This window comes from Ursus arctos, unplaced genomic scaffold (genome assembly GCF_023065955.2).
Source record: "Ursus arctos isolate Adak ecotype North America unplaced genomic scaffold, UrsArc2.0 scaffold_16, whole genome shotgun sequence".
Classification (NCBI taxonomy): domain Eukaryota; kingdom Metazoa; phylum Chordata; class Mammalia; order Carnivora; family Ursidae; genus Ursus; species Ursus arctos.
The window spans coordinates 14,906,143-14,923,579 of NW_026622830.1; the positions used below are offsets into that span (position 1 = coordinate 14,906,143).

The window sequence follows — 17,437 nt, forward strand, 5'->3', positions numbered from 1 at the left end:
TGTTGTCCAGCCCACTGGTTTTATAGATAGGGAAACTGAGGCCCCAAAAAGCCACTTACCAGCCCAAGGTCACAGGAATTTAGGTCTGCAGTAGATGAGGCTGGGGACTGGCACTCCAGGTGCTGCAGAAACACTGACTTAGGGCACTTGCCCAATAGCCTCCAAGAAGCCCTCCAAGGCAAGTGGCAGTGCCTCCAGGTAGACATCGAATTCCTCTAGGCCCACATTCCTTGCCCAGGGTGCTTCCTCTTCCAAGTAATGAAAAGCCAGATACTTCCCTCAGCTCAGAGGAATAGGGCCCTTCTGCTTCAGCTGCAGGAAGAACTTCAGACTCCCAGCCCCAGCCTAGAACACTCGGCTACCAGCACCATGGAGTTCAGCCTGTTCCTTGCCCTCTGCTTCCCCCTCTGCCTGGTGGGCATCGCCAGCTCAGAAAAGGCCTCAGGTGAGCTTCGAGGTTAAAAAAGAGGATCCCTGAGGTCCACAGCCTTTGTTTCGGAGAGGAAGAAGCACAGGGTGGGGGGCTGGCTCCACAGGGCCACCTGGTCACTTCAGGAGGAGACCAGAGCTTAGATATGGGAAGGAGCTTGTCTATCTGTGGCCAGACCTCACAGGTGTCTATTGGATTGGATTCATTTCTCACCAAATGTTTTTATTACAAAGCAATACATGTGTTGGTCTTAAGACAAACAATATGTAAGTGTGTCAAGTTAAAAAGTGGGTTCCCTATTTTACAGAGCCCAAATAATCCTTCTTTCTAGAATCCTACTCCCAGGATTCTTATGAGGGAAAATAAATTTTCATACTGCTTTAAAAAGGAGATCAGGTTCTTGAAACTCGGTTGCACTCTGGAGTCACCTGGGGGCTACCTGGGTCCCACGCTCCCAGATTCTGGTATAATTAGTCTTGGGTAAAGACTGGACATCAGGATTTCCTTCAAGTTCTCCAAGAGGATTCTAATGTTCCACCAAGACTGAGAATTGCTGCCCTAATGAAAGATGTTGAATTCCCTTCCTAGAATGGTTTCTTCCCAGTTCTAGTTTGGGGTTCTCCCAGGATATGCAGCATGCCATATCAATTGAGGATTCCCAAAATGGTACCATGGAGCAGAGTTGACCAATGAGCTCATTGTCTCAGGGATGCTATCTTGACAAGGGAGTGTACATATCAAAGCAGGGTGTATTGCATCCCATGAAAAGATACATTGGGATCCACGGCCAATTAGTGGGTGAGGGGGTGTGTGTGTGTGTCCGTGCGTGTGTGTACACATGCATGTTGGATAAATCACTTGATGTGATAACCAGAGCCATATGTGAAAGGAGTTAAAATAACATGTGATTCAGTAAAATACATCCATTTCTTAATTTTTTCATTATTCATGGATACTGAAGATTATTTAACGTAAATATCTTTTCCTAGTTATAAAAAATAATATTCGTTCATTGCCATTTAAATGACACTAAAAATAATTAGAATATAAAAATCACTTGAAATTTCACCACCCAGGAAAATTACTACACATAGAGTGGTGAGCAACCTTTTAGTCATCACTGCATGGATTTATAAGTATATTTTACATCAACAGGACCATTCTAGATCTCGTCTTTTGAAATTTGATTTTTGTTCTACAGAAGTATGAACCTCTCTCCATGTGGATGCATACAGACCAGCACTATGCTTATCAATGACTGCATATAACCTATCAATTCCCTGTTGGTGAACATTGGTATTTTTTTCCAAATTACGTTTTTTTGCAATGATAAACAAGGCTACCTCAAATATCTTGAGTCAGGTTATGAGGAGCTCTAGCATGCAGAGCCTGGGATTTGAAATTGGAACCGGGTTTAAACCCCAGGCCTCAACTGATAGGTTTTATGATTTTTTGGAGTGACCAAACCCCTCTGAACCTGTTTTTTCATTTGTGGGGGACGGACAGTAATATCTGCTCCATAAGGTCATTTAAATCATGCAAAATACGGCAAGCACCTAGCAGGGTGCTTGGTGTAGAGGCTGTGCTCCTAAAAATAAATAAATAAATAAAAATAAAAAATTATCAGTTCTTTAAAGGACACCTAAGCGACAATACCTGTCCTTCCTCACCCCTGCAGCCCATCTCAAGCACGAGGCTCCTCAGGAGCTGTCCCCAGCTCTGCCTGCCATGTGCCAGCTCCACCCAGTGAAGGGCCCCTGCAGAGGCCTCTTCTACCGGTACTTCTACAACTCTACGTCCAGTGAGTGTGAGCACTTTACCTACGGTGGCTGTCAGGGCAATGCCAACAATTTTGAGACCACAGAGATCTGTTTGAGGATCTGCAAGCCCCCTGGTGAGTCCTCTTATAGAAACAGGAGAAGTGCTGCTGGCGATTGGGTGGTGGTGGTCACGGGAAGGGAGACAGCGTGGTGGAGGATGGTGGTGGTCATGCCGTGATGGTGTTACTATGACAGGTGATGGTGACAGAAATAATCAGATGTGTCACCAAGAGGTGTTGGTGCGTTTGGTGCTGGGGGTGCTGGGGTGGAGGCAGCGAGGCCATGGTTGACGGTGGTTTGGATGGTGAAGATGAAAGCGGTATTGGTGAGTAGTGAGGCTTTTCATGTAAGTGGTGGTGCTGGCCAAGGGGAAGATAGCAGTGTAACCTTCACAGGGGACGATGGTGTTGAGATGATGAAGGTGTTGGTGGCAGTGATCGAGGTGGGAGGTGAGAGAGCTAAGGAGGTCCCCCTGTTGAAGGGGGGGGTAAGGAGTCCAGCTGATGGCTCTGGCTCTAGGCCACCAATATGCCAGCCAAGAAGGAAACTGTCATCTCCATTACAGAGACAAGGTAAAGGGCAGCTGAAGACCAAGCCTGCATTCTCCTAGCCTTGACTGAAAGCTGGCTGGGCCCCCCTTCCTGCGCTTAGCCCCTGCTTGGAACCCATCCTGTAGCTCTCCATGCCTGGGTCAATAAAGAATTCAAAGTCGGTGTGGCCTGAAGACTTCTTACAGGGACCCTGGACCTGTCCTCATGAATTGCTCACAGTCACCTCAGCTCTCAAGGCTGATCAAACTTGCCTCACCCCCACCCCTACCCCCTCAGGCCCTCATTGTCCTGTGCCCTCAGAGGAAGGATAAGGACTGGGACACCTGGGTGGCACAGTCAGTTACGTGTCCAACTCTTGGTCTCGGCTCAGGTCATGTTCTCAGGGTCCTGGGATCGAGCCCTGCATTGGGCTCTGCGCTCAGCATGGAGTCGCCTGGAGATTAACTCTCCCTCTCCCTCTGCTCCTTCCCTGCTCATGCGTGCTGTTTCTCACTAAAATAAATGTAAAAAATATTTTTTAAAAAAAAGAAGAAAAAGAAGAAGTTTGAAAACAAAAGATATAAGTTTCCTATCACCAGGGAGGACTCTTCCTGGAAGCCAGACTGAATGCAAATTTGGGGACCTTGCACGTCTGTCCCCAAATCCCAGCCACCTGCTCTTTGCTGCCTGGGGCTCTACTCCTAGCTCTACTTCTATTCTTCCTGTCCAGCAGGAGCCATGTCCTAGAGTGTGGAAAGAGCTAGAAAGTCAGGGAATCTTGGTCAGCCAGGTGGGAATTTCCCTCCATGCAGAGGAATGTTGAAAAAATGAGGATTTTATATATTCTTTTAATTGTGGTAAAATATATACAACATAAAATGCACCACTTGGCCCATTTCTAAGTGTGCAATGTAATGGCCTTAAGTATACTCACATTGTGCTGCAAGCATCGTGACCATTCACCTCCAGAACGTTTTCATCTTCCTAAACTGAAACTTTGTGCCCTTTAGGACTAACTCCCCACTCCCCTTTGGGACATGGGAAGATGGTCCTGGTGCTGGCCCAGCAAGAATGTCAAGGCTCAGGACCCAGATGGGGTGACCTGGCTTGCTGAGCAGTAAAATTACTGCATGATATTCGTGCATTCACACACTCATTCACTCAGCAATTACTCTGTTCCAGACACTGAAGCCACAAAAGACAAAATCCTTGTCCTTATGAAGCTTAATAATTAATGAACAAGTAAGACATGTTGCATGTGAGAGTCGTCGAGGAAACCACACCGTAAAGGAGGGAACTGGTAGCGGGGCAGCGATTTAAACAGGTGTGGCCGGGAAGACCTCATCCATAGACAGCACAATAGTGGGGGTGCTGAAAAGGGAGCTGGCTTCTGGATTTACCTCAAACGTAGAGCAGAGCTGTTAACGGAGCACACATGACATGTGAGCGAAGCATCAAGGACGGCTCCAAGGTTTTTGGCCTGGGTGTCCGGGAAAATGGGCCGGCCATGGGTGTGCATGTTGGGGGTAGTGGGGGAGAGTATGCGGACGCTTGGTTCTGGAGACATTAAATCTGAGATGCCATTAGAGGCCCAAGTGCAGACGGCAGGTGGGCAGGTGGTAAAGGAATCTGGAATTCAGGGAGGAGCGCGGGCGACACGGTGCTGTCAGTGCAAGGATTACGTGTGACGTGGCAGCAGAGGTGGTTCTGAGCGCTGACCGGGCTGGGGATATACGGCACAGCTGGGCCACCACTGCATTCTCTCCTGACTTGGCAGGCACCCCGCTCCGTGCAGGCCGCCAGGACCACGAGATTCGGCTATCCACCCACCCGCCCGCCCGCTCATCTCATTCACACCCTGCTTATTTACTGCTTGGAAGGAAAACTCCAGTGAAAGCATCTTGACCGAGTTGCTTTTGCCCGTGGTCTAGATGAGCTCATCACCTCCTTCCTACACACACTTCACTTGTACGTTCCGGGAGCTCTTGCAAAACCCTCAGGGGCGACCTAAGTAAGCCCATCTATGTTGGCTGTGCAGACATCACCAGTACTCCGGTGCTCAAGACCCTGCACTCTACTTGGGGCGTTTCTTGGTGCCCCTCGCCCTTCCCATCCCTACCCTTGAGCCCCAGATCCCAGGCCAGAGCAGCCTATAGGCATTCATACGTACTTACTGACGGAGCACTAGCACGTCCTGAGCTGGGTCAGGTCCAGATGGAGACAGCCTCTGTGCCTCCAGGGAGCTTATAGTTTAATGGAAGTTGAGAACAAGAACAATCAGGGTGAAAGGAACCTGTAAAGGTTAAGTCCAGGGAGCTCTGGGAACAGAGGGAAGGGGCATCTACACCACCCTGGTGTATGGTGTATCAGTGAAGACTTCCTGGAGGAAGCAACTCTCTGTTTTGTTTTTTAAGAGTGAACCAGGCAGTAGAGTGTGTGATTGGGGGAACAGGGCATTCTAAGCAAAACTGCTACGATGGGAGAGCTGGGGAAGGGATGGCCAGACGGCAAAGACTTACACAGTTAATGCCAAGTGTGCCAGAGGCAGACACAGAAGATAGGGGTGGGGAGGAGCATCTGCCTAAGGACCTGGTACAGGAATCCAGGGTTATATAACCAGAAGGGGAGGTGGGCAGGGACAGGCCTCAATCCACTGGACCTGGCTTCCAAGCCTGTGGGAGGTCTAAGGACCACCCAGAACACAAGCTCATGAAGAGCCTGACCAAAATTCCAAAGCCGGGCTATACTCACACTGACAATTCATAGGGTCTAGCCCCCTGAAATCTGCATTATTTTCACAAGCATCTCAGGTGATTCCAACGTACCACACAGTTGGAAAACCAACACACGGAGCTCTTCCAGCTCTCCAGGCTGGTTCTCAGGGCTCCTGGAAGGCAGAGGATGGCTCATGGCCATGATCATGGATACACGTCTATAAACACTCCTGGCCAAACCAGGGAGTTCTGGGAATCACCAATGAGCAAGAGAGAAGGAATTTTTAGCAGGAGGCAGAGCAGCTTTGTTTGTTGGGGTCCTGGGGGGCAGTGTAGGAAGTCTTACGCAGGGGCCCAGGAAATGAGCCCTAGCCCGCTCTTCCTGGGCCTCAAGGTCAGAAGGCACAGAACCAAGGAAGCCAAAACAGCCTATACCCGTTCGTACATATTCTGGTTTTTATTCCACAACCATTAAGTTCCAGCTACCACACAGTGAGACAAGTTCTTCAGCATATCTAGGTCAGTGCTGTCCTAGAACTTTCTGGAATGATGGAAACGTTTGTCCACACCGTCCAGGACAGCAGCCACGAGCCACTTTTGATTACTGAGCACTTGAAATGTGGCTGGGACAGTAAAGGAAATGAATTTTTAATTTAAGTTAATTTAAATTCAAATGCCACATCCGGCTCATGGCTACTGAGCTGGACAGCGCATCTAAGCCCTGGCCTCGTCCAGGGGCCGTTTGGTTTAAAAGCCAACCCTGGGGAGAGCAAGCAGCAGAAAGAGCCCTTGAGGTCACCGCCAGCCCTCCCCAGATAGAAAGAGCAGCCCTGCCGTGAAGGAGGGAAATCTCAGAGTGGGGGGACACCACGGGCACGCCGGATAAGGTTGGCCAGCCGCTTGGCCAGGCCGCCCGTGCTGGGCTCCTCGATGTGGAAGGTTCGGGTGAGGAGATTGTAGAAGGAGCCATAGCACACGGCCACCACTGTGCACGTGAGGCAGATGACATTGTAGGGCATGCTGAAGTCCGGCGTGGGCAGATTCACCAGCAGCGGCTCCGTGTAGAGTCGCACGAAATAGCTAGAGCTGTCGGACACTGGGTACCTGGGGTCAGGAAGAAGGGGTGAGCAAGGCAGGCCTGGGATGCTCCTCCCCATCCCACCCCATCCCCACTCCTGGTTGCACTGGGCCAAGGTGCGGCGGGAAGGGTCCGCAAAGCCTTGTTAGCCTCAAAACCCTTTTGACAGAAGCCGTCTGAGGTCGACACAGAGACACGAGACCAGCCGCCTTTGCCGAAGGTGAGGAACGGGGTCCTGCCTTTGCTCGGCCGCTTTTTCCTTAGCCTCTGGTCTCTGCCTCGAGGCCGTCTTCTCAGAGAAGCCCTCCTGGATAACGCCCTAGATTACTCCCCAGCAATCCTGACCCCATTACCCCAGACCAGAATCTCCCCTCCAGTCTCTTAATGAGCAGGACGGGGGCAAGGCTGTTTTGTGTCCCGTTGTACACCCAGTGCTCTCTGAAGGACCTGGAATTTGATAAGCGCTCAAGGAAATATTCGTGAAGAGAAACAATGAGTACACACAGACGCTAAGCACAGCTCTTCTCGCCTATTTCTTCTTCTAGAAGCACTTCAGAGTCACTTCACAGAGTCAGAACAAATATTACAGACCACTAGGATTTTTACTGGGATTGAGTTAACTCAGCACATTGCTTTGGAAGAAGCGACACCCCACCCCGACCTGGCCCGCACGAACCTGGTCGCCCGTGTGGCCGCCCACCCCGGAGCAGGTGGCTGAGGTCACACTTACAGGGACTTGAAGAGGGGGCTCTCCTCCCAGTCCACGGGCTTGGCTGCCACCACGCTGGGCACGAGGGCACTGAGGACAGACGGGCTGGGAGAGGCAGACGGGCATTCGGTATGTGTGGCTCCCCCACCGGGGCGAGCAGCACGGCAGGCGGTCGGGAGGCTGGGGGCAGAATGTGAGGCAAGCCCACCTGACATAGAAGCCATGGTTGGGGTCCGGGGTGTACTCGGTCCACTTGAGCAGTGCCCGCTCAAACTGAATGGAGACCTTGGTGGCCGAGTTGGGCGGCAGCTGAATCAGCATCTCCAGCAGGTGCGGCTGCAGCCGGTCCTGTGCGGGCTGGTAGTGGACGTAACCTGGGGACAGGCAGGGGTCACCCACGCCTCTCCGCTGCAGTCAGACTACCTGCACCCTCATCCCCAGCCCTCGAGGCCCTAGGCTCTGGACCGCAGGAGCCAGGCAGGCTCAGGGAGGGGAGCAGGGTCTTGGAAAAGGTGTTTCCAGGGCAGCTGTCCCAGGGCAAGGTCAATCTAGTTAATCCTCCCATCACTCAAACTGGGGCTCCCGGCATCAGGCAACGGGAAGTTCACAGAACCACCTGGAAGTTTCCTGGCCAGAATGTGGAACCTGAATCCAGTCAAGTTTCTCTATCTAACCACCAACACACAAGAAATGCAGGGGAGGGAGGGGCACGTTAACCACAGGCCCAAGGACAGAGTCAGGGTTTAGAACATTCCGTACAACAAATGACCGAGTTTCTCCAGCAAATAGATTTAAAAAAAAAAAAAAAAGAGTGGGAACTGTTAGAGGTTAAGAGACTTAAGAGCAAACACCCCAATGCAAGATGTTCATGACAGGGAACCTGAGTGGCAGGAGAGAGAAGAGTACACAGAACTCTGTGCTTTCTGCTCAGTTTTTCTCGAAACCTAAAACCGCTCGAAGAAAATGAGGTCTATTAACTAACAAGGGAGAGAGAAACTTAGGAGCTTATCAAACAAACGCAATGTGAGGACGCTGTTTAGATTCTAACTCAAATAAGCCAACTACCAAGTGTCACTTTTCAGACCACGGGGGCAAACGGGCGTGGTAAGGACAGGTGGCATTTTGGGGAAGCCCTCTCCCTGTTAGACACGTAGACTGAAGCACTGAAAGGTGGATCTGATGTCTAGGATTAGTTTTAAGAAACCCCAGCAGAAAAAGACCAAAACCGAGAAACGAAACAAGGGCAGAGATGAAACACAAACAGGGGAGCCTGCCGGCAGGGTGTGTGCTTGACACTTTCCAGAGCAAAAGGTTAAAAAACAAAACAGAAAAGCCTACAAAATACAGGGGTAAATGTTCGAAGAAGAGATTCTGAAGGGGACGCAAACAGTGGTGCTGAAGGGAAGCAGAACAGCCCAGGTCTGAAAGTGCGCGCAACGGCAGGGGTGGTCACAGACGGCAAGTCTGGGTGTTTGGAATGTGCCAGAACCTCTTCCTGAGAAGTCTTCTGTGTTAGGTCTCCCTCCACGCCAAGCCACAAGGGCTTTAGTGCGATGCCTGCCACCTGACAGGAAGCACGCAGTAAATATTAACTCTACGGCAAAAGCATGGCAAGTAAAAATAACTTTCTAAAACGATGCCTCTTTACTCCTCCGAAGGAGGCCAAAACCATCTGCTCTAGCTTTCTCTTTTTTGTTTCCAATACCGTCTTCCTTGCCGCTCACCCATTCTCCACTGCAAGCCTATGAATCCGCACAAAAGGACATGGCCGGGGCACCAAAGAAGGAGCAAAGAAGTAAAAAAGAAATTGCTGCTCTTGTAAAGTCCTCCTAAGAATTCCCAGTCCTGTGTGGTTTAGTTATTTTTGCTTCATGAATTACTTCCACATCTGGCATGGTGAGGCTACCCTTTTCACGTTCCAAACCCTTCCAAACTCTTTGTGCCTGTGTAGTTTTCCCGAGGTACTGGAGGAATTATTCCCCCGAGAAATGAGGGTCTGGGGGACCCGGAGGGAGAGCAAGACGGGGTGGGGGAGGGGCGGGGGCCCGGGACTCAGCTCTCACTCGGTTTGTTCTCCTTGCCCTTGGCGGTGATGGTGAGGGTGTGCACGTAGAGCCGCAGGTACCAGGGCACGGTGTCCAGCACGAGCACGGGGAAGGCCCGGTACGGGTGGGCGTTGTACAGCAGCGTGTTCAGCTCCCCGCTGTGCAGCCCGTAGCCGCTCACGTATCGCTGGGCGTACAGGAAGGGCACCGGAGGGGCCTCTGCAAAGACGAGTCCACGGTTAAGAGCTCCTAAAGGAAAGGGTCCTCCTCACCCCCACCTCCCTGGCCACGTCCCGAGTCTCACAGGCCGGGAGCCGACGGGGAAGGGCCTGGCCATCAGGACGGGGAAGCCTGCATCCCGGAATCATCCATCTTCCCCAGCCCACAGCATGACAGAGTGACTCTTACGTACGGGGTCATCATACAAGCTGACCTCTGTGCCCCTCCCACCCAAACCAGGTGCCCTCAGGACAGTCTGCCCGTGGCCTCGGTAACACTGAATGCAATCACAAGTAATCAATTGTCTCAAGTCTGCTTCAACTGACACACATTATGTCTCCTGAATGCAGGGTATCTTCAGTCTTCAAAAAATATTTGCTAACAATTAAATGAATGCATGAACAAACTCTGTTTTATATTAATTACTTCATCCAATCTGCTGGGTAATTATGTTCCCATTTTCTAGATGAGGCAGTAAGGTTAGGAACCTACCCAAGGTCACAGAGCTTAGAAGATGTGGATTTAGAATCAAGACATCGACTCAGGACCTGGGTCTAACCACAAGCCTCATAGCCCGTGGTATGAGTCTTGGCCGAGAGAGGAAGCTCTGTAGCCCAGTGTCCTGGTGGCCCATCCGCACTCACCATTCGCAGGAGGGCTCTTCCACTTGAGCTGGAGGTTGAGGTTACGGGAGTTGTTGATCACGGCTGTGTCAAGCAAGTCGTAGACGGCGTAGGTCTTCAGGGTACCGAGGGTGACATCCTGGTATGTGGTGGTTGGGGGCGGGTTCACCTCCAACGTCTCATTGTCCTGGGGGCACAAGGGCAGGGCTGAGAAGCGAGCAGAGGGGCAGGCTGGCCTTGGGTGGAGGCGGACGATTGCGACTGGAGACCTGGGTACCTGGTGGTAGCTGGTGATGTCCACATAGACTCGGCTCTCTGAAGCCAGGGGACAGGGCTCTGTAAGTGTTCGGGAGAACATCCGGAAGAGGGACCAGTCTGAGGAGCAGAGAGGAGGGTTGAGCGGGGGTGAGGACTAGGCCTGGTCTGCAGAGACAGGGCGGGACCCGGGATGGTAGGTAGCCAGTGAGTTGCCATGGCAGCCTACCTTTCTTCCCCTGTCCTGTGACGAAGGCATCATATACCACAGAGAGGGTCTGCCTCAGCTCCCAGGAGATGCTGGTACAGCGTGTGTTCTACCACAAGGGCCAGACAGCAGCAATCAGGACGCGTCACTCTCCTCCCACACCTACCTGGGCTCGATCCCTCATCTGTCATGTATCTTCCCACCCATCAATTTGCTTCTGCTCACTACTGAGCATGCGACCCTGTGCCAGCGGTCATGTGTACCAGTCGGAGAAACTGTCACCGACGCCCACAGGAACTGATACTACGGTTAGTCTCACTTGACAGATGAGGAAATCAGGCTCAGGGAAATGAAATGATCCGCTCGAGGTCCTGCCCACGAGGGACTGAGCTGGCAGCTGCACGCACAGCTCCTGTTCTGCACACGATGCCCCAGGACAGATTTACCGAACACTTGCCAGGCAACCACGCCGTTTCCTTGGTATGTGGCCAGTGCCCCAAATAATCAGCATCCCAGCTAACACCTACTAGTGGCTCAGCCCGCAAAACACACCAGGCTACGTGCTTTATCTGCACGTTCCTTCAGAGCCGCCACATGGCACCCGCCCCCGCTCCCCATGACTTACTCTGCACACAGGACGGATATGCACCGCCTGGGAGTGGTAGCTGGTGTGGAATAAGCGATCAGCCTTCAGCAGCACAGACAGGCCTGCCTGGAGGGAGCAGGAAGAGACGAAAGGTCAGTGCCCATCACCATAAGACACCTGCACAGGGGTGGAGGGGAACCGCAAACTTGGCATGGCAGTCAGGCAGGAGGGGACAGGCGCCAATGCCACTCTCCCGGGCTCCCGCACACATTGGGAGCACTCTGGCGTCCTCACCTTGGAACTACAGGGCAAGAGTTTCTTCCACGGGGTAAGGTTCTCCGTGCAGACGACCTCTCGTGGCAGCACAGCGTAGCGCAGGAAAGAATGATCAGTGCCTGAGGAGACACAAGTCTGTCTAGCATGGGCCCTGGGGTGACCCCCTCCCGCTCGCCATGCAACTCTCCAGTACCACCACCCTAACGGTCCCAGCCAGATTGGGACCCCTCCTCTCCCTGGGAGAAGGCAACGCAGAGACAGCATAGTCTCGGGAAGCTTTCATCCGGGGCCTGCACACCCAGGGGATTGAGGGTCCAGCCCAGGTGGAGGAGGAGGAAGCTGAAGAGAAAGGAGGCAAAAGTTCGGGCAAGAGGAAGAAGGAAAGGGCCACGGGGCTATCTCACCATTGGCCAGCCCCAGGGGTTTGAAGGAGGCAGTGGGAGTGACCGTGTTGGTAGAGTCGATGAAGTTCAGAGAGGCGCAGAAGATCCCCGAGAGGACATTACTGAGCTCCTTCCAAGATTTATCCACGCTGGATGGAGACACAAACCCACTCACTGGCACGGCGCTCCCTCCCTCCAAGCCTGCACTTGGCTGCCAAACCGACAGAATGGCTAGCTGATGGAGCTGCCATGGCACCACTGCCCTGCTCAGCTGCCTCTTGGGTCTCGCCCTACCCACCCCTTCATCCTCACTCTCTCCTGGATATCCCAGAATCCCCACAGGTCTCTGCTCAGGCGATTCCTCCTCCTGCCCGGCAATGCCCTACGCACCCCTCTCCGCCCACCTTCAAAGAGGCTTCCTCCTCCAGGAAGCCTTTCCTGGCCTCCACGACCACAGCCTCCTACTGTGCGGCCATGGTTCTGACTATCTGAGCCTCTCACAAGGTCCCTAATGGGACATGGCTAGGAAGCCTCCTGTTCTAAGCGTTTTTTCTCCTCAACCTGGGGACAGGGAACAAGTTTGGGTCACCTATGTATATACCACTGCACTGTGTAAAGTGCCCCCACATCTTCAGAGGCTGAGATCAGCCCGCTGATCCACCCTGAAGTGTGTCCAGCTAGGCAAACGACATACTTCCCAGTGAACACCCTGGGCATGAAAGTAAGTCCTGCCCCCACCCTCAGAGTGGGAAGTCTTACACACATAAAGGCTCACTGAACAAGGGAAAACAACCATTCCAGGACCCTACAAAAAACATCAAATTAAATTAGAAAGAAAAATATCAAAACAGAGTTGCTCTCCGTATTAAGAACAGAAAGCATAAAACCAAAATTCTTAACACCAGCTCCACATTATAGGCAATTCTGAGCTGAGGCGAGACAGTGACAGCAAGGCAGATGGGGGGTGGGGTGGGGGGGATGAAGCAAAGTAGTTAGAGTTCAGGCAAAAAAGAAAGGCTTGGCAAATCTGGAAGTCACTACTTGCACCTCATCTGATATCATCTCAGTGTTGTCCTGGGGTTTTTTGATAATCCTCTGTTCAGAGCTTTTCAATTGCTCCAATCGGTAAGCCTCACGTAAAAACTGCAAAGTTGAAGCCTAAAAGCTCTACCCAACCCATAATCATGTTTCATGTAGTGTGCACAACACTGACCCGCATAGCATTTCTTACACTTTAAAATTACTTACTGATCTTTAAATTTGCCAGTTTTCACACTAAAATCCAGACTTCTGGCCTCTCTTGAAAATAAGAGTATCTGATGACAGTAGGCCGCTATTCGCACAGGGCCACAATCCACTGGGGGTGAGTGGCGGCTGTCCTCTCAAGCTCTCTAGCCTGCCACAGTCCCCACCACTCCCTATTAACCCCCCCCCTTTAAATCATGCTTGTGCTACTGATTTCTCATAGCGGGATTAAGAGGAAATTGTGGTACAACAGCAGTACCTAAACCTGTCCCTCTCCCAAACAAAAGCTATTCCTCCAATATCGAGATCTGGGATCCTGTAGGTCAATTCTGTTTTGTTTGGCCTCATGGTATGATGATCATCATCATTACCATTATTATTATTAATATGTGAGCGAATGTCTTTTAAAAGGTTATCCAGTTTGCCAGAGACTTTTACTGCCTTACATCCAAGTATGCTTCAAATTATTTGTTACCTGTCTCTGTAGATACATGCATGTGCTACCTGAAGTCTGGAAGTATCAGGGGAAGTGAAAAGCACCAAAGTAAAGAATGCCACTCAGTGGTAATACCATTTCTTACTTCCGATGCCACCTTTACCCCCCATGGAATTGCTGTGTGCTGGAACTGCTGCCCTCCAAGAGCAGTGGCAGGATGACAACACCGGCCACTGCCACATTTCCTCCGTGGCATGCAAATGGCCTCAGGGTGGGCACTCACTCAGTGACGGTGTCTTGGAACCAGACCCAGAGCTCTGCACCTGATGGGGCCTGCAGGAAAGGTGGCCCCCAGTATCGAGTCCTCCAGAAGCCTTGCGTGAATGACAAGTGCAGCTCTCGTAGAGAATACTTGGAGATCAATTGCCCCAGGGCTTTGGGAAATAGCCTATAATGAGACACTGGAAAAGGGGAGTAGGTGAGTGATGATCCTGGAGTACGGGTTCTCAGCCACCCCAAAGCAGCAATAGACCCCAAGCTCTGGGGCTGGAGAGATCTGAATGCAGGACCAAACCGCCATTAACTAGCGATGTGATCTTGACAAGTGCCTTTATCTCTCTACATCTCTAACTTCTTCCTCACAATCTCTTACAGAATTTAGCTCTGTGCCTAGCACCCAGAATAAATGACAACAGCCAACAGCATCATCCTCGGTGTTGTCGACAGAGGGCTCTAACTAAAGGATTAGAGTGGCAGCCTGGACCTGCGGAAAGAGCACCTGGTTTAGGAGTCTGGCCCCTCTCCGGGCCTTAGTTTCACCCAGTACAATGGGGTTCTTCAATAATTATCCCATCCTTCATCCAAAGAGCCAGACTCCCTCCCAGGGACAAGGCTCCGCCCCCAGGGCTTGCCTCCACGCCCCTACCCAGCAAGTGGCACAGTTGTCTTTCTCCACTGTGATCCTCTCACCTTCTTCCCGCTGCAGGTCCGAATCCCAGCGCGTGCGGAACTGGAATGTGGCGGCTACGTCCCCAGAAGGCAACGGGGTGATAACGAGCTCCTCCCGCAGGGTGTCGCGTGGAGGCTCTGCATGGCCCCCGCCCACCGGCCCCAGGAGCAGCAGCACTAGCACAGCAAGCGGCAAGACCGCCGCCATGCCTGCGGCTGCTTCCGCCTCCCAGCGCTGCCCGCCCCCACGAAAGCCGGCCCCCAATAGGAAGAGCGTATGAGAAACGACTTCCGGTACCATCCCGGAAACCGTGTGAGGTTACCAGAGCGACAACCCGGCTAGGTCCTTCAAGGCGGTTGGGTTTGAGCGAGCGCGGGAGGGCACAAAGGGAGGTGGACGTCTGGCACGACTGGGGGCTGGACTGCGGACCTCGCCCCCCTACTTTGGGGTATTCCTGGCCATTAGAATGTGCTTAATAATACCGAGCGCCGCCACTGCCGTTGTGCCTGTGTGATCGTTGAGGAAACAGACTGAAAAAGTCCTGCGAGATCACACGGCAGGGCTCGTGCGTGCCTCTTCCTCAGCTTCTGGTGTGTCCATTTGCTCAGTCCCAAGCCTGGTGCAGAGCTTTCCTATAAAACCCCCGAATAACTGGCCCCTTTATTATGTAAATTTGTCAAACATCAGCGAAGTTGAAAGAATGAACACCTGTTACAACGCACACCTATTTCCTCATCACCTAGATTCCTCCATTAACATATTACTATACTTGCTTTATCACACTTTGGTCTGTAAATCCCTCAATTCCTCTTATGTTTTGATACATTTCAAGGTAAATTGCAGACATAAGTACACTTCTCCACTAAATATTTCAGCATGCATGTCATTAAATAAAGCTTAATATTTGTTTACATTTTGGTGTAAAACTTACATACAATAAAATGCACAACTCTGAAGCGCACATTCACCGAGTCTGACAAAAGCATACACCTGTGTAAGCCAAACTCCTATCAGGATATAGAACGTTCCAAAAAAACCCAGAAAGTTGGTTAATGCCCCTTGCCAACAAATCCCTGTCCCCTTCCTACCCTCCAGAGGCAACCACTATTCTGATTTTTCTCCACAAAACAGATTAATCTGTTCTAGAGGTTCATGTAAGTGGAACTATCATATAGTATGTACATTGTCTTGTGTAAGAGTTCTTTCACAGGAAGAATCTTTCTGAGAATCATCCATGTTCTTAAAGGTATCAGCAGTTTCTTTTTATTGCTGTGTGGTTTCACATTGTATAAATATACCTGTATATCCATTCTCTTGATGATCAACACCTGAACTCTTTCAAGTCTTTAGCTATTATGAAGTAGGTTACTATATAAGTTATTTTGTAGACATATGTTTACTGCCTTGGGGTGAATATTTAGGAGTGGTCAAAAGTCATAGGTGATGTTTAATTTTTTAAGTCACTGCCAGATCTCTTCCCAAAATGTATCATTTTATACTTGCGCCAACAATATATGAGAGTTCTGGTTGATCCACATCCTGCTCAACTTTTGTTTTTAATTGGGGGACTTTTTAGGTTTAGCTTTATGGTATACGTAGTGGTATCTTATTGTGGTTTTATTTTGCATTTCCCTGGTACCTAATGATGTTGAGCATCTTTTCATATGCTTATTGGCCATACATATATTTTATCTTGTGAAGAGCTAAAAATCTTTTTGCACCCCCCACCTTTTATATTGGCTTGTTTGCCTTTTTATTATTGAGTTGTAGGAGTTCCGAAGTTAAATTCCTGCTTTGGTTTTTCCAGCTGCCCTATGAGGAACACATTCGTGAAGGATTTTACTCATAGTTTCTTGGTAAAACTCACAACCATACTACAAAGAGCCAAATCTGGTGTTGGACAGGTCTGCCAAGATATACCCCAACCAACTAAAGAGGAAGTGTCAAAAAGATGTCTATCGTTATGCCCTATTCTCCTTCCATCTAGTGTTCATCTCCCACTAGACATGGAATAAGGCCATGAGTTTAGATGTCAGACAAATCCCATCAGCTTTTACTCCAGGAGCACAAGCAACCTGAGGGTCACTTTCCTTCTTCTGTAAAATGGATAAACCTACTTTCAGGGTTGTTGTAAGGACTAGAAATTATGTATATGTAGGATCTAGAATGTATTAAGTGCTTAATACAATACAATATTAGACCATCATTGGCTCAAACAATTCTTTTTTTTTTGTTGTTTGTTTGTTTTTTAAAGATTTTATTTATTTATGTGACAGAGAGACAGCCAGCGAGAGAGGGAACACAGCAGGGGGAGTGGGAGAGGAAGAAGCAGGCTCACAGTGGAAGAGCCTGATGTGGGACTCGATCCCGGATCGCCAGGATCACGCCCTGAGCCGAAGGCAGACGCTTTAACGACTGCGCCACCCAGGCGCCCCTGGCTCAAACAATTCTTGGATGTAGGGTCTATGATCTCCATTTGATAATGAGAAAACAGGTACAGAAACTGAAATACTGCCTAAGATCACAGTGAGTCATGAAGCCAGGACCAGAGTTCACACCATCAACCTCAAAAAAAAAAAAAAAAAAAATGAGGAGCTGCCATCATTATTTTATATTTCTATGCTTTGTCTCCTTTTGAAATTGCCTGTCCCCATCACTGAAGACCAGCCGCCTCCAGGAGACTTACCTTCTCCCTCTCTAGTGTGCTGCCTACAGTCTTCTGTGCACTTCTGCTACAGCCTGGGTTCTCTTTCCATTATCTGTGGCCACGTCTGCTCCTGGAAGAGCTCCTGGTCACCTTAGTGAGGTGAGGAAGCTGAGGAAGACTAGCACAGAAGCAAGGATGCTAGCACATCCTAGGTGCTCGGCAATGTCTGACCAAACAAGTCACAGCACAGTTCATACTATCCTCACACTGCCATGCTGGTCACA

At 50.5% G+C, this 17,437-nt stretch overlaps 2 protein-coding genes across 2 annotated transcripts; one reads left to right on the forward strand and one right to left on the reverse strand.

Moving 5' to 3' along the window:
• Positions 1-369: 369 nt before the first annotated feature.
• LOC113258286 (U-actitoxin-Avd3m) lies at positions 370-3,112 on the forward strand. The gene is made up of 4 exons (XM_026502932.1): positions 370-445; positions 2,109-2,324; positions 2,619-2,699; positions 3,102-3,112. Exons 1-4 carry the CDS (start codon positions 370-372, stop codon positions 3,110-3,112), a joined length of 384 nt encoding a protein of 127 aa, XP_026358717.1.
• Positions 3,113-5,928: 2,816 nt separating this feature from the next.
• PIGT (phosphatidylinositol glycan anchor biosynthesis class T) lies at positions 5,929-14,764 on the reverse strand. Its single transcript, XM_026503612.4, has 12 exons — positions 14,527-14,764; positions 13,841-14,018; positions 11,898-12,025; positions 11,512-11,612; positions 11,257-11,343; positions 10,653-10,740; positions 10,446-10,543; positions 10,190-10,355; positions 9,345-9,545; positions 7,490-7,655; positions 7,303-7,386; positions 5,929-6,598 (listed from the first exon to the last, which is right to left on the reverse strand). Exons 1-12 carry the CDS (start codon positions 14,711-14,713, stop codon positions 6,346-6,348), a joined length of 1,737 nt encoding a protein of 578 aa, XP_026359397.2. The 5' UTR covers positions 14,714-14,764; the 3' UTR covers positions 5,929-6,345.
• Positions 14,765-17,437: the final 2,673 nt, after the last annotated feature.

What these genes read in the sequence shown, in the direction of transcription:
- LOC113258286 (XM_026502932.1), top strand. Translation starts at nt 370, where the DNA reads ATGGAGTTCAGCCTGTTCCTTGCCCTCTGCTTCCCCCTCTGCCTGGTG. An exon ending in CAGCTCAGAAAAGGCCTCAG is followed by an intron (nt 446 to 2,108) that starts GTGAGCTTCGAG and finishes TCACCCCTGCAG; the next exon opens with CCCATCTCAAGCACGAGGCT. An exon ending in GAGGATCTGCAAGCCCCCTG is followed by an intron (nt 2,325 to 2,618) that starts GTGAGTCCTCTT and finishes GTGCTGGCCAAG; the next exon opens with GGGAAGATAGCAGTGTAACC.
- PIGT (XM_026503612.4), bottom strand. Translation starts at nt 14,713, where the DNA reads ATGGCGGCGGTCTTGCCGCTTGCTGTGCTAGTGCTGCTGCTCCTGGGG. An exon ending in CACAGGACAGGGGAAGAAAG is followed by an intron (nt 10,544 to 10,652) that starts GTAGGCTGCCAT and finishes TCTGCTCCTCAG; the next exon opens with ACTGGTCCCTCTTCCGGATG. An exon ending in AACCATGGCTTCTATGTCAG is followed by an intron (nt 7,387 to 7,489) that starts GTGGGCTTGCCT and finishes TGCCTCTCCCAG; the next exon opens with CCCGTCTGTCCTCAGTGCCC.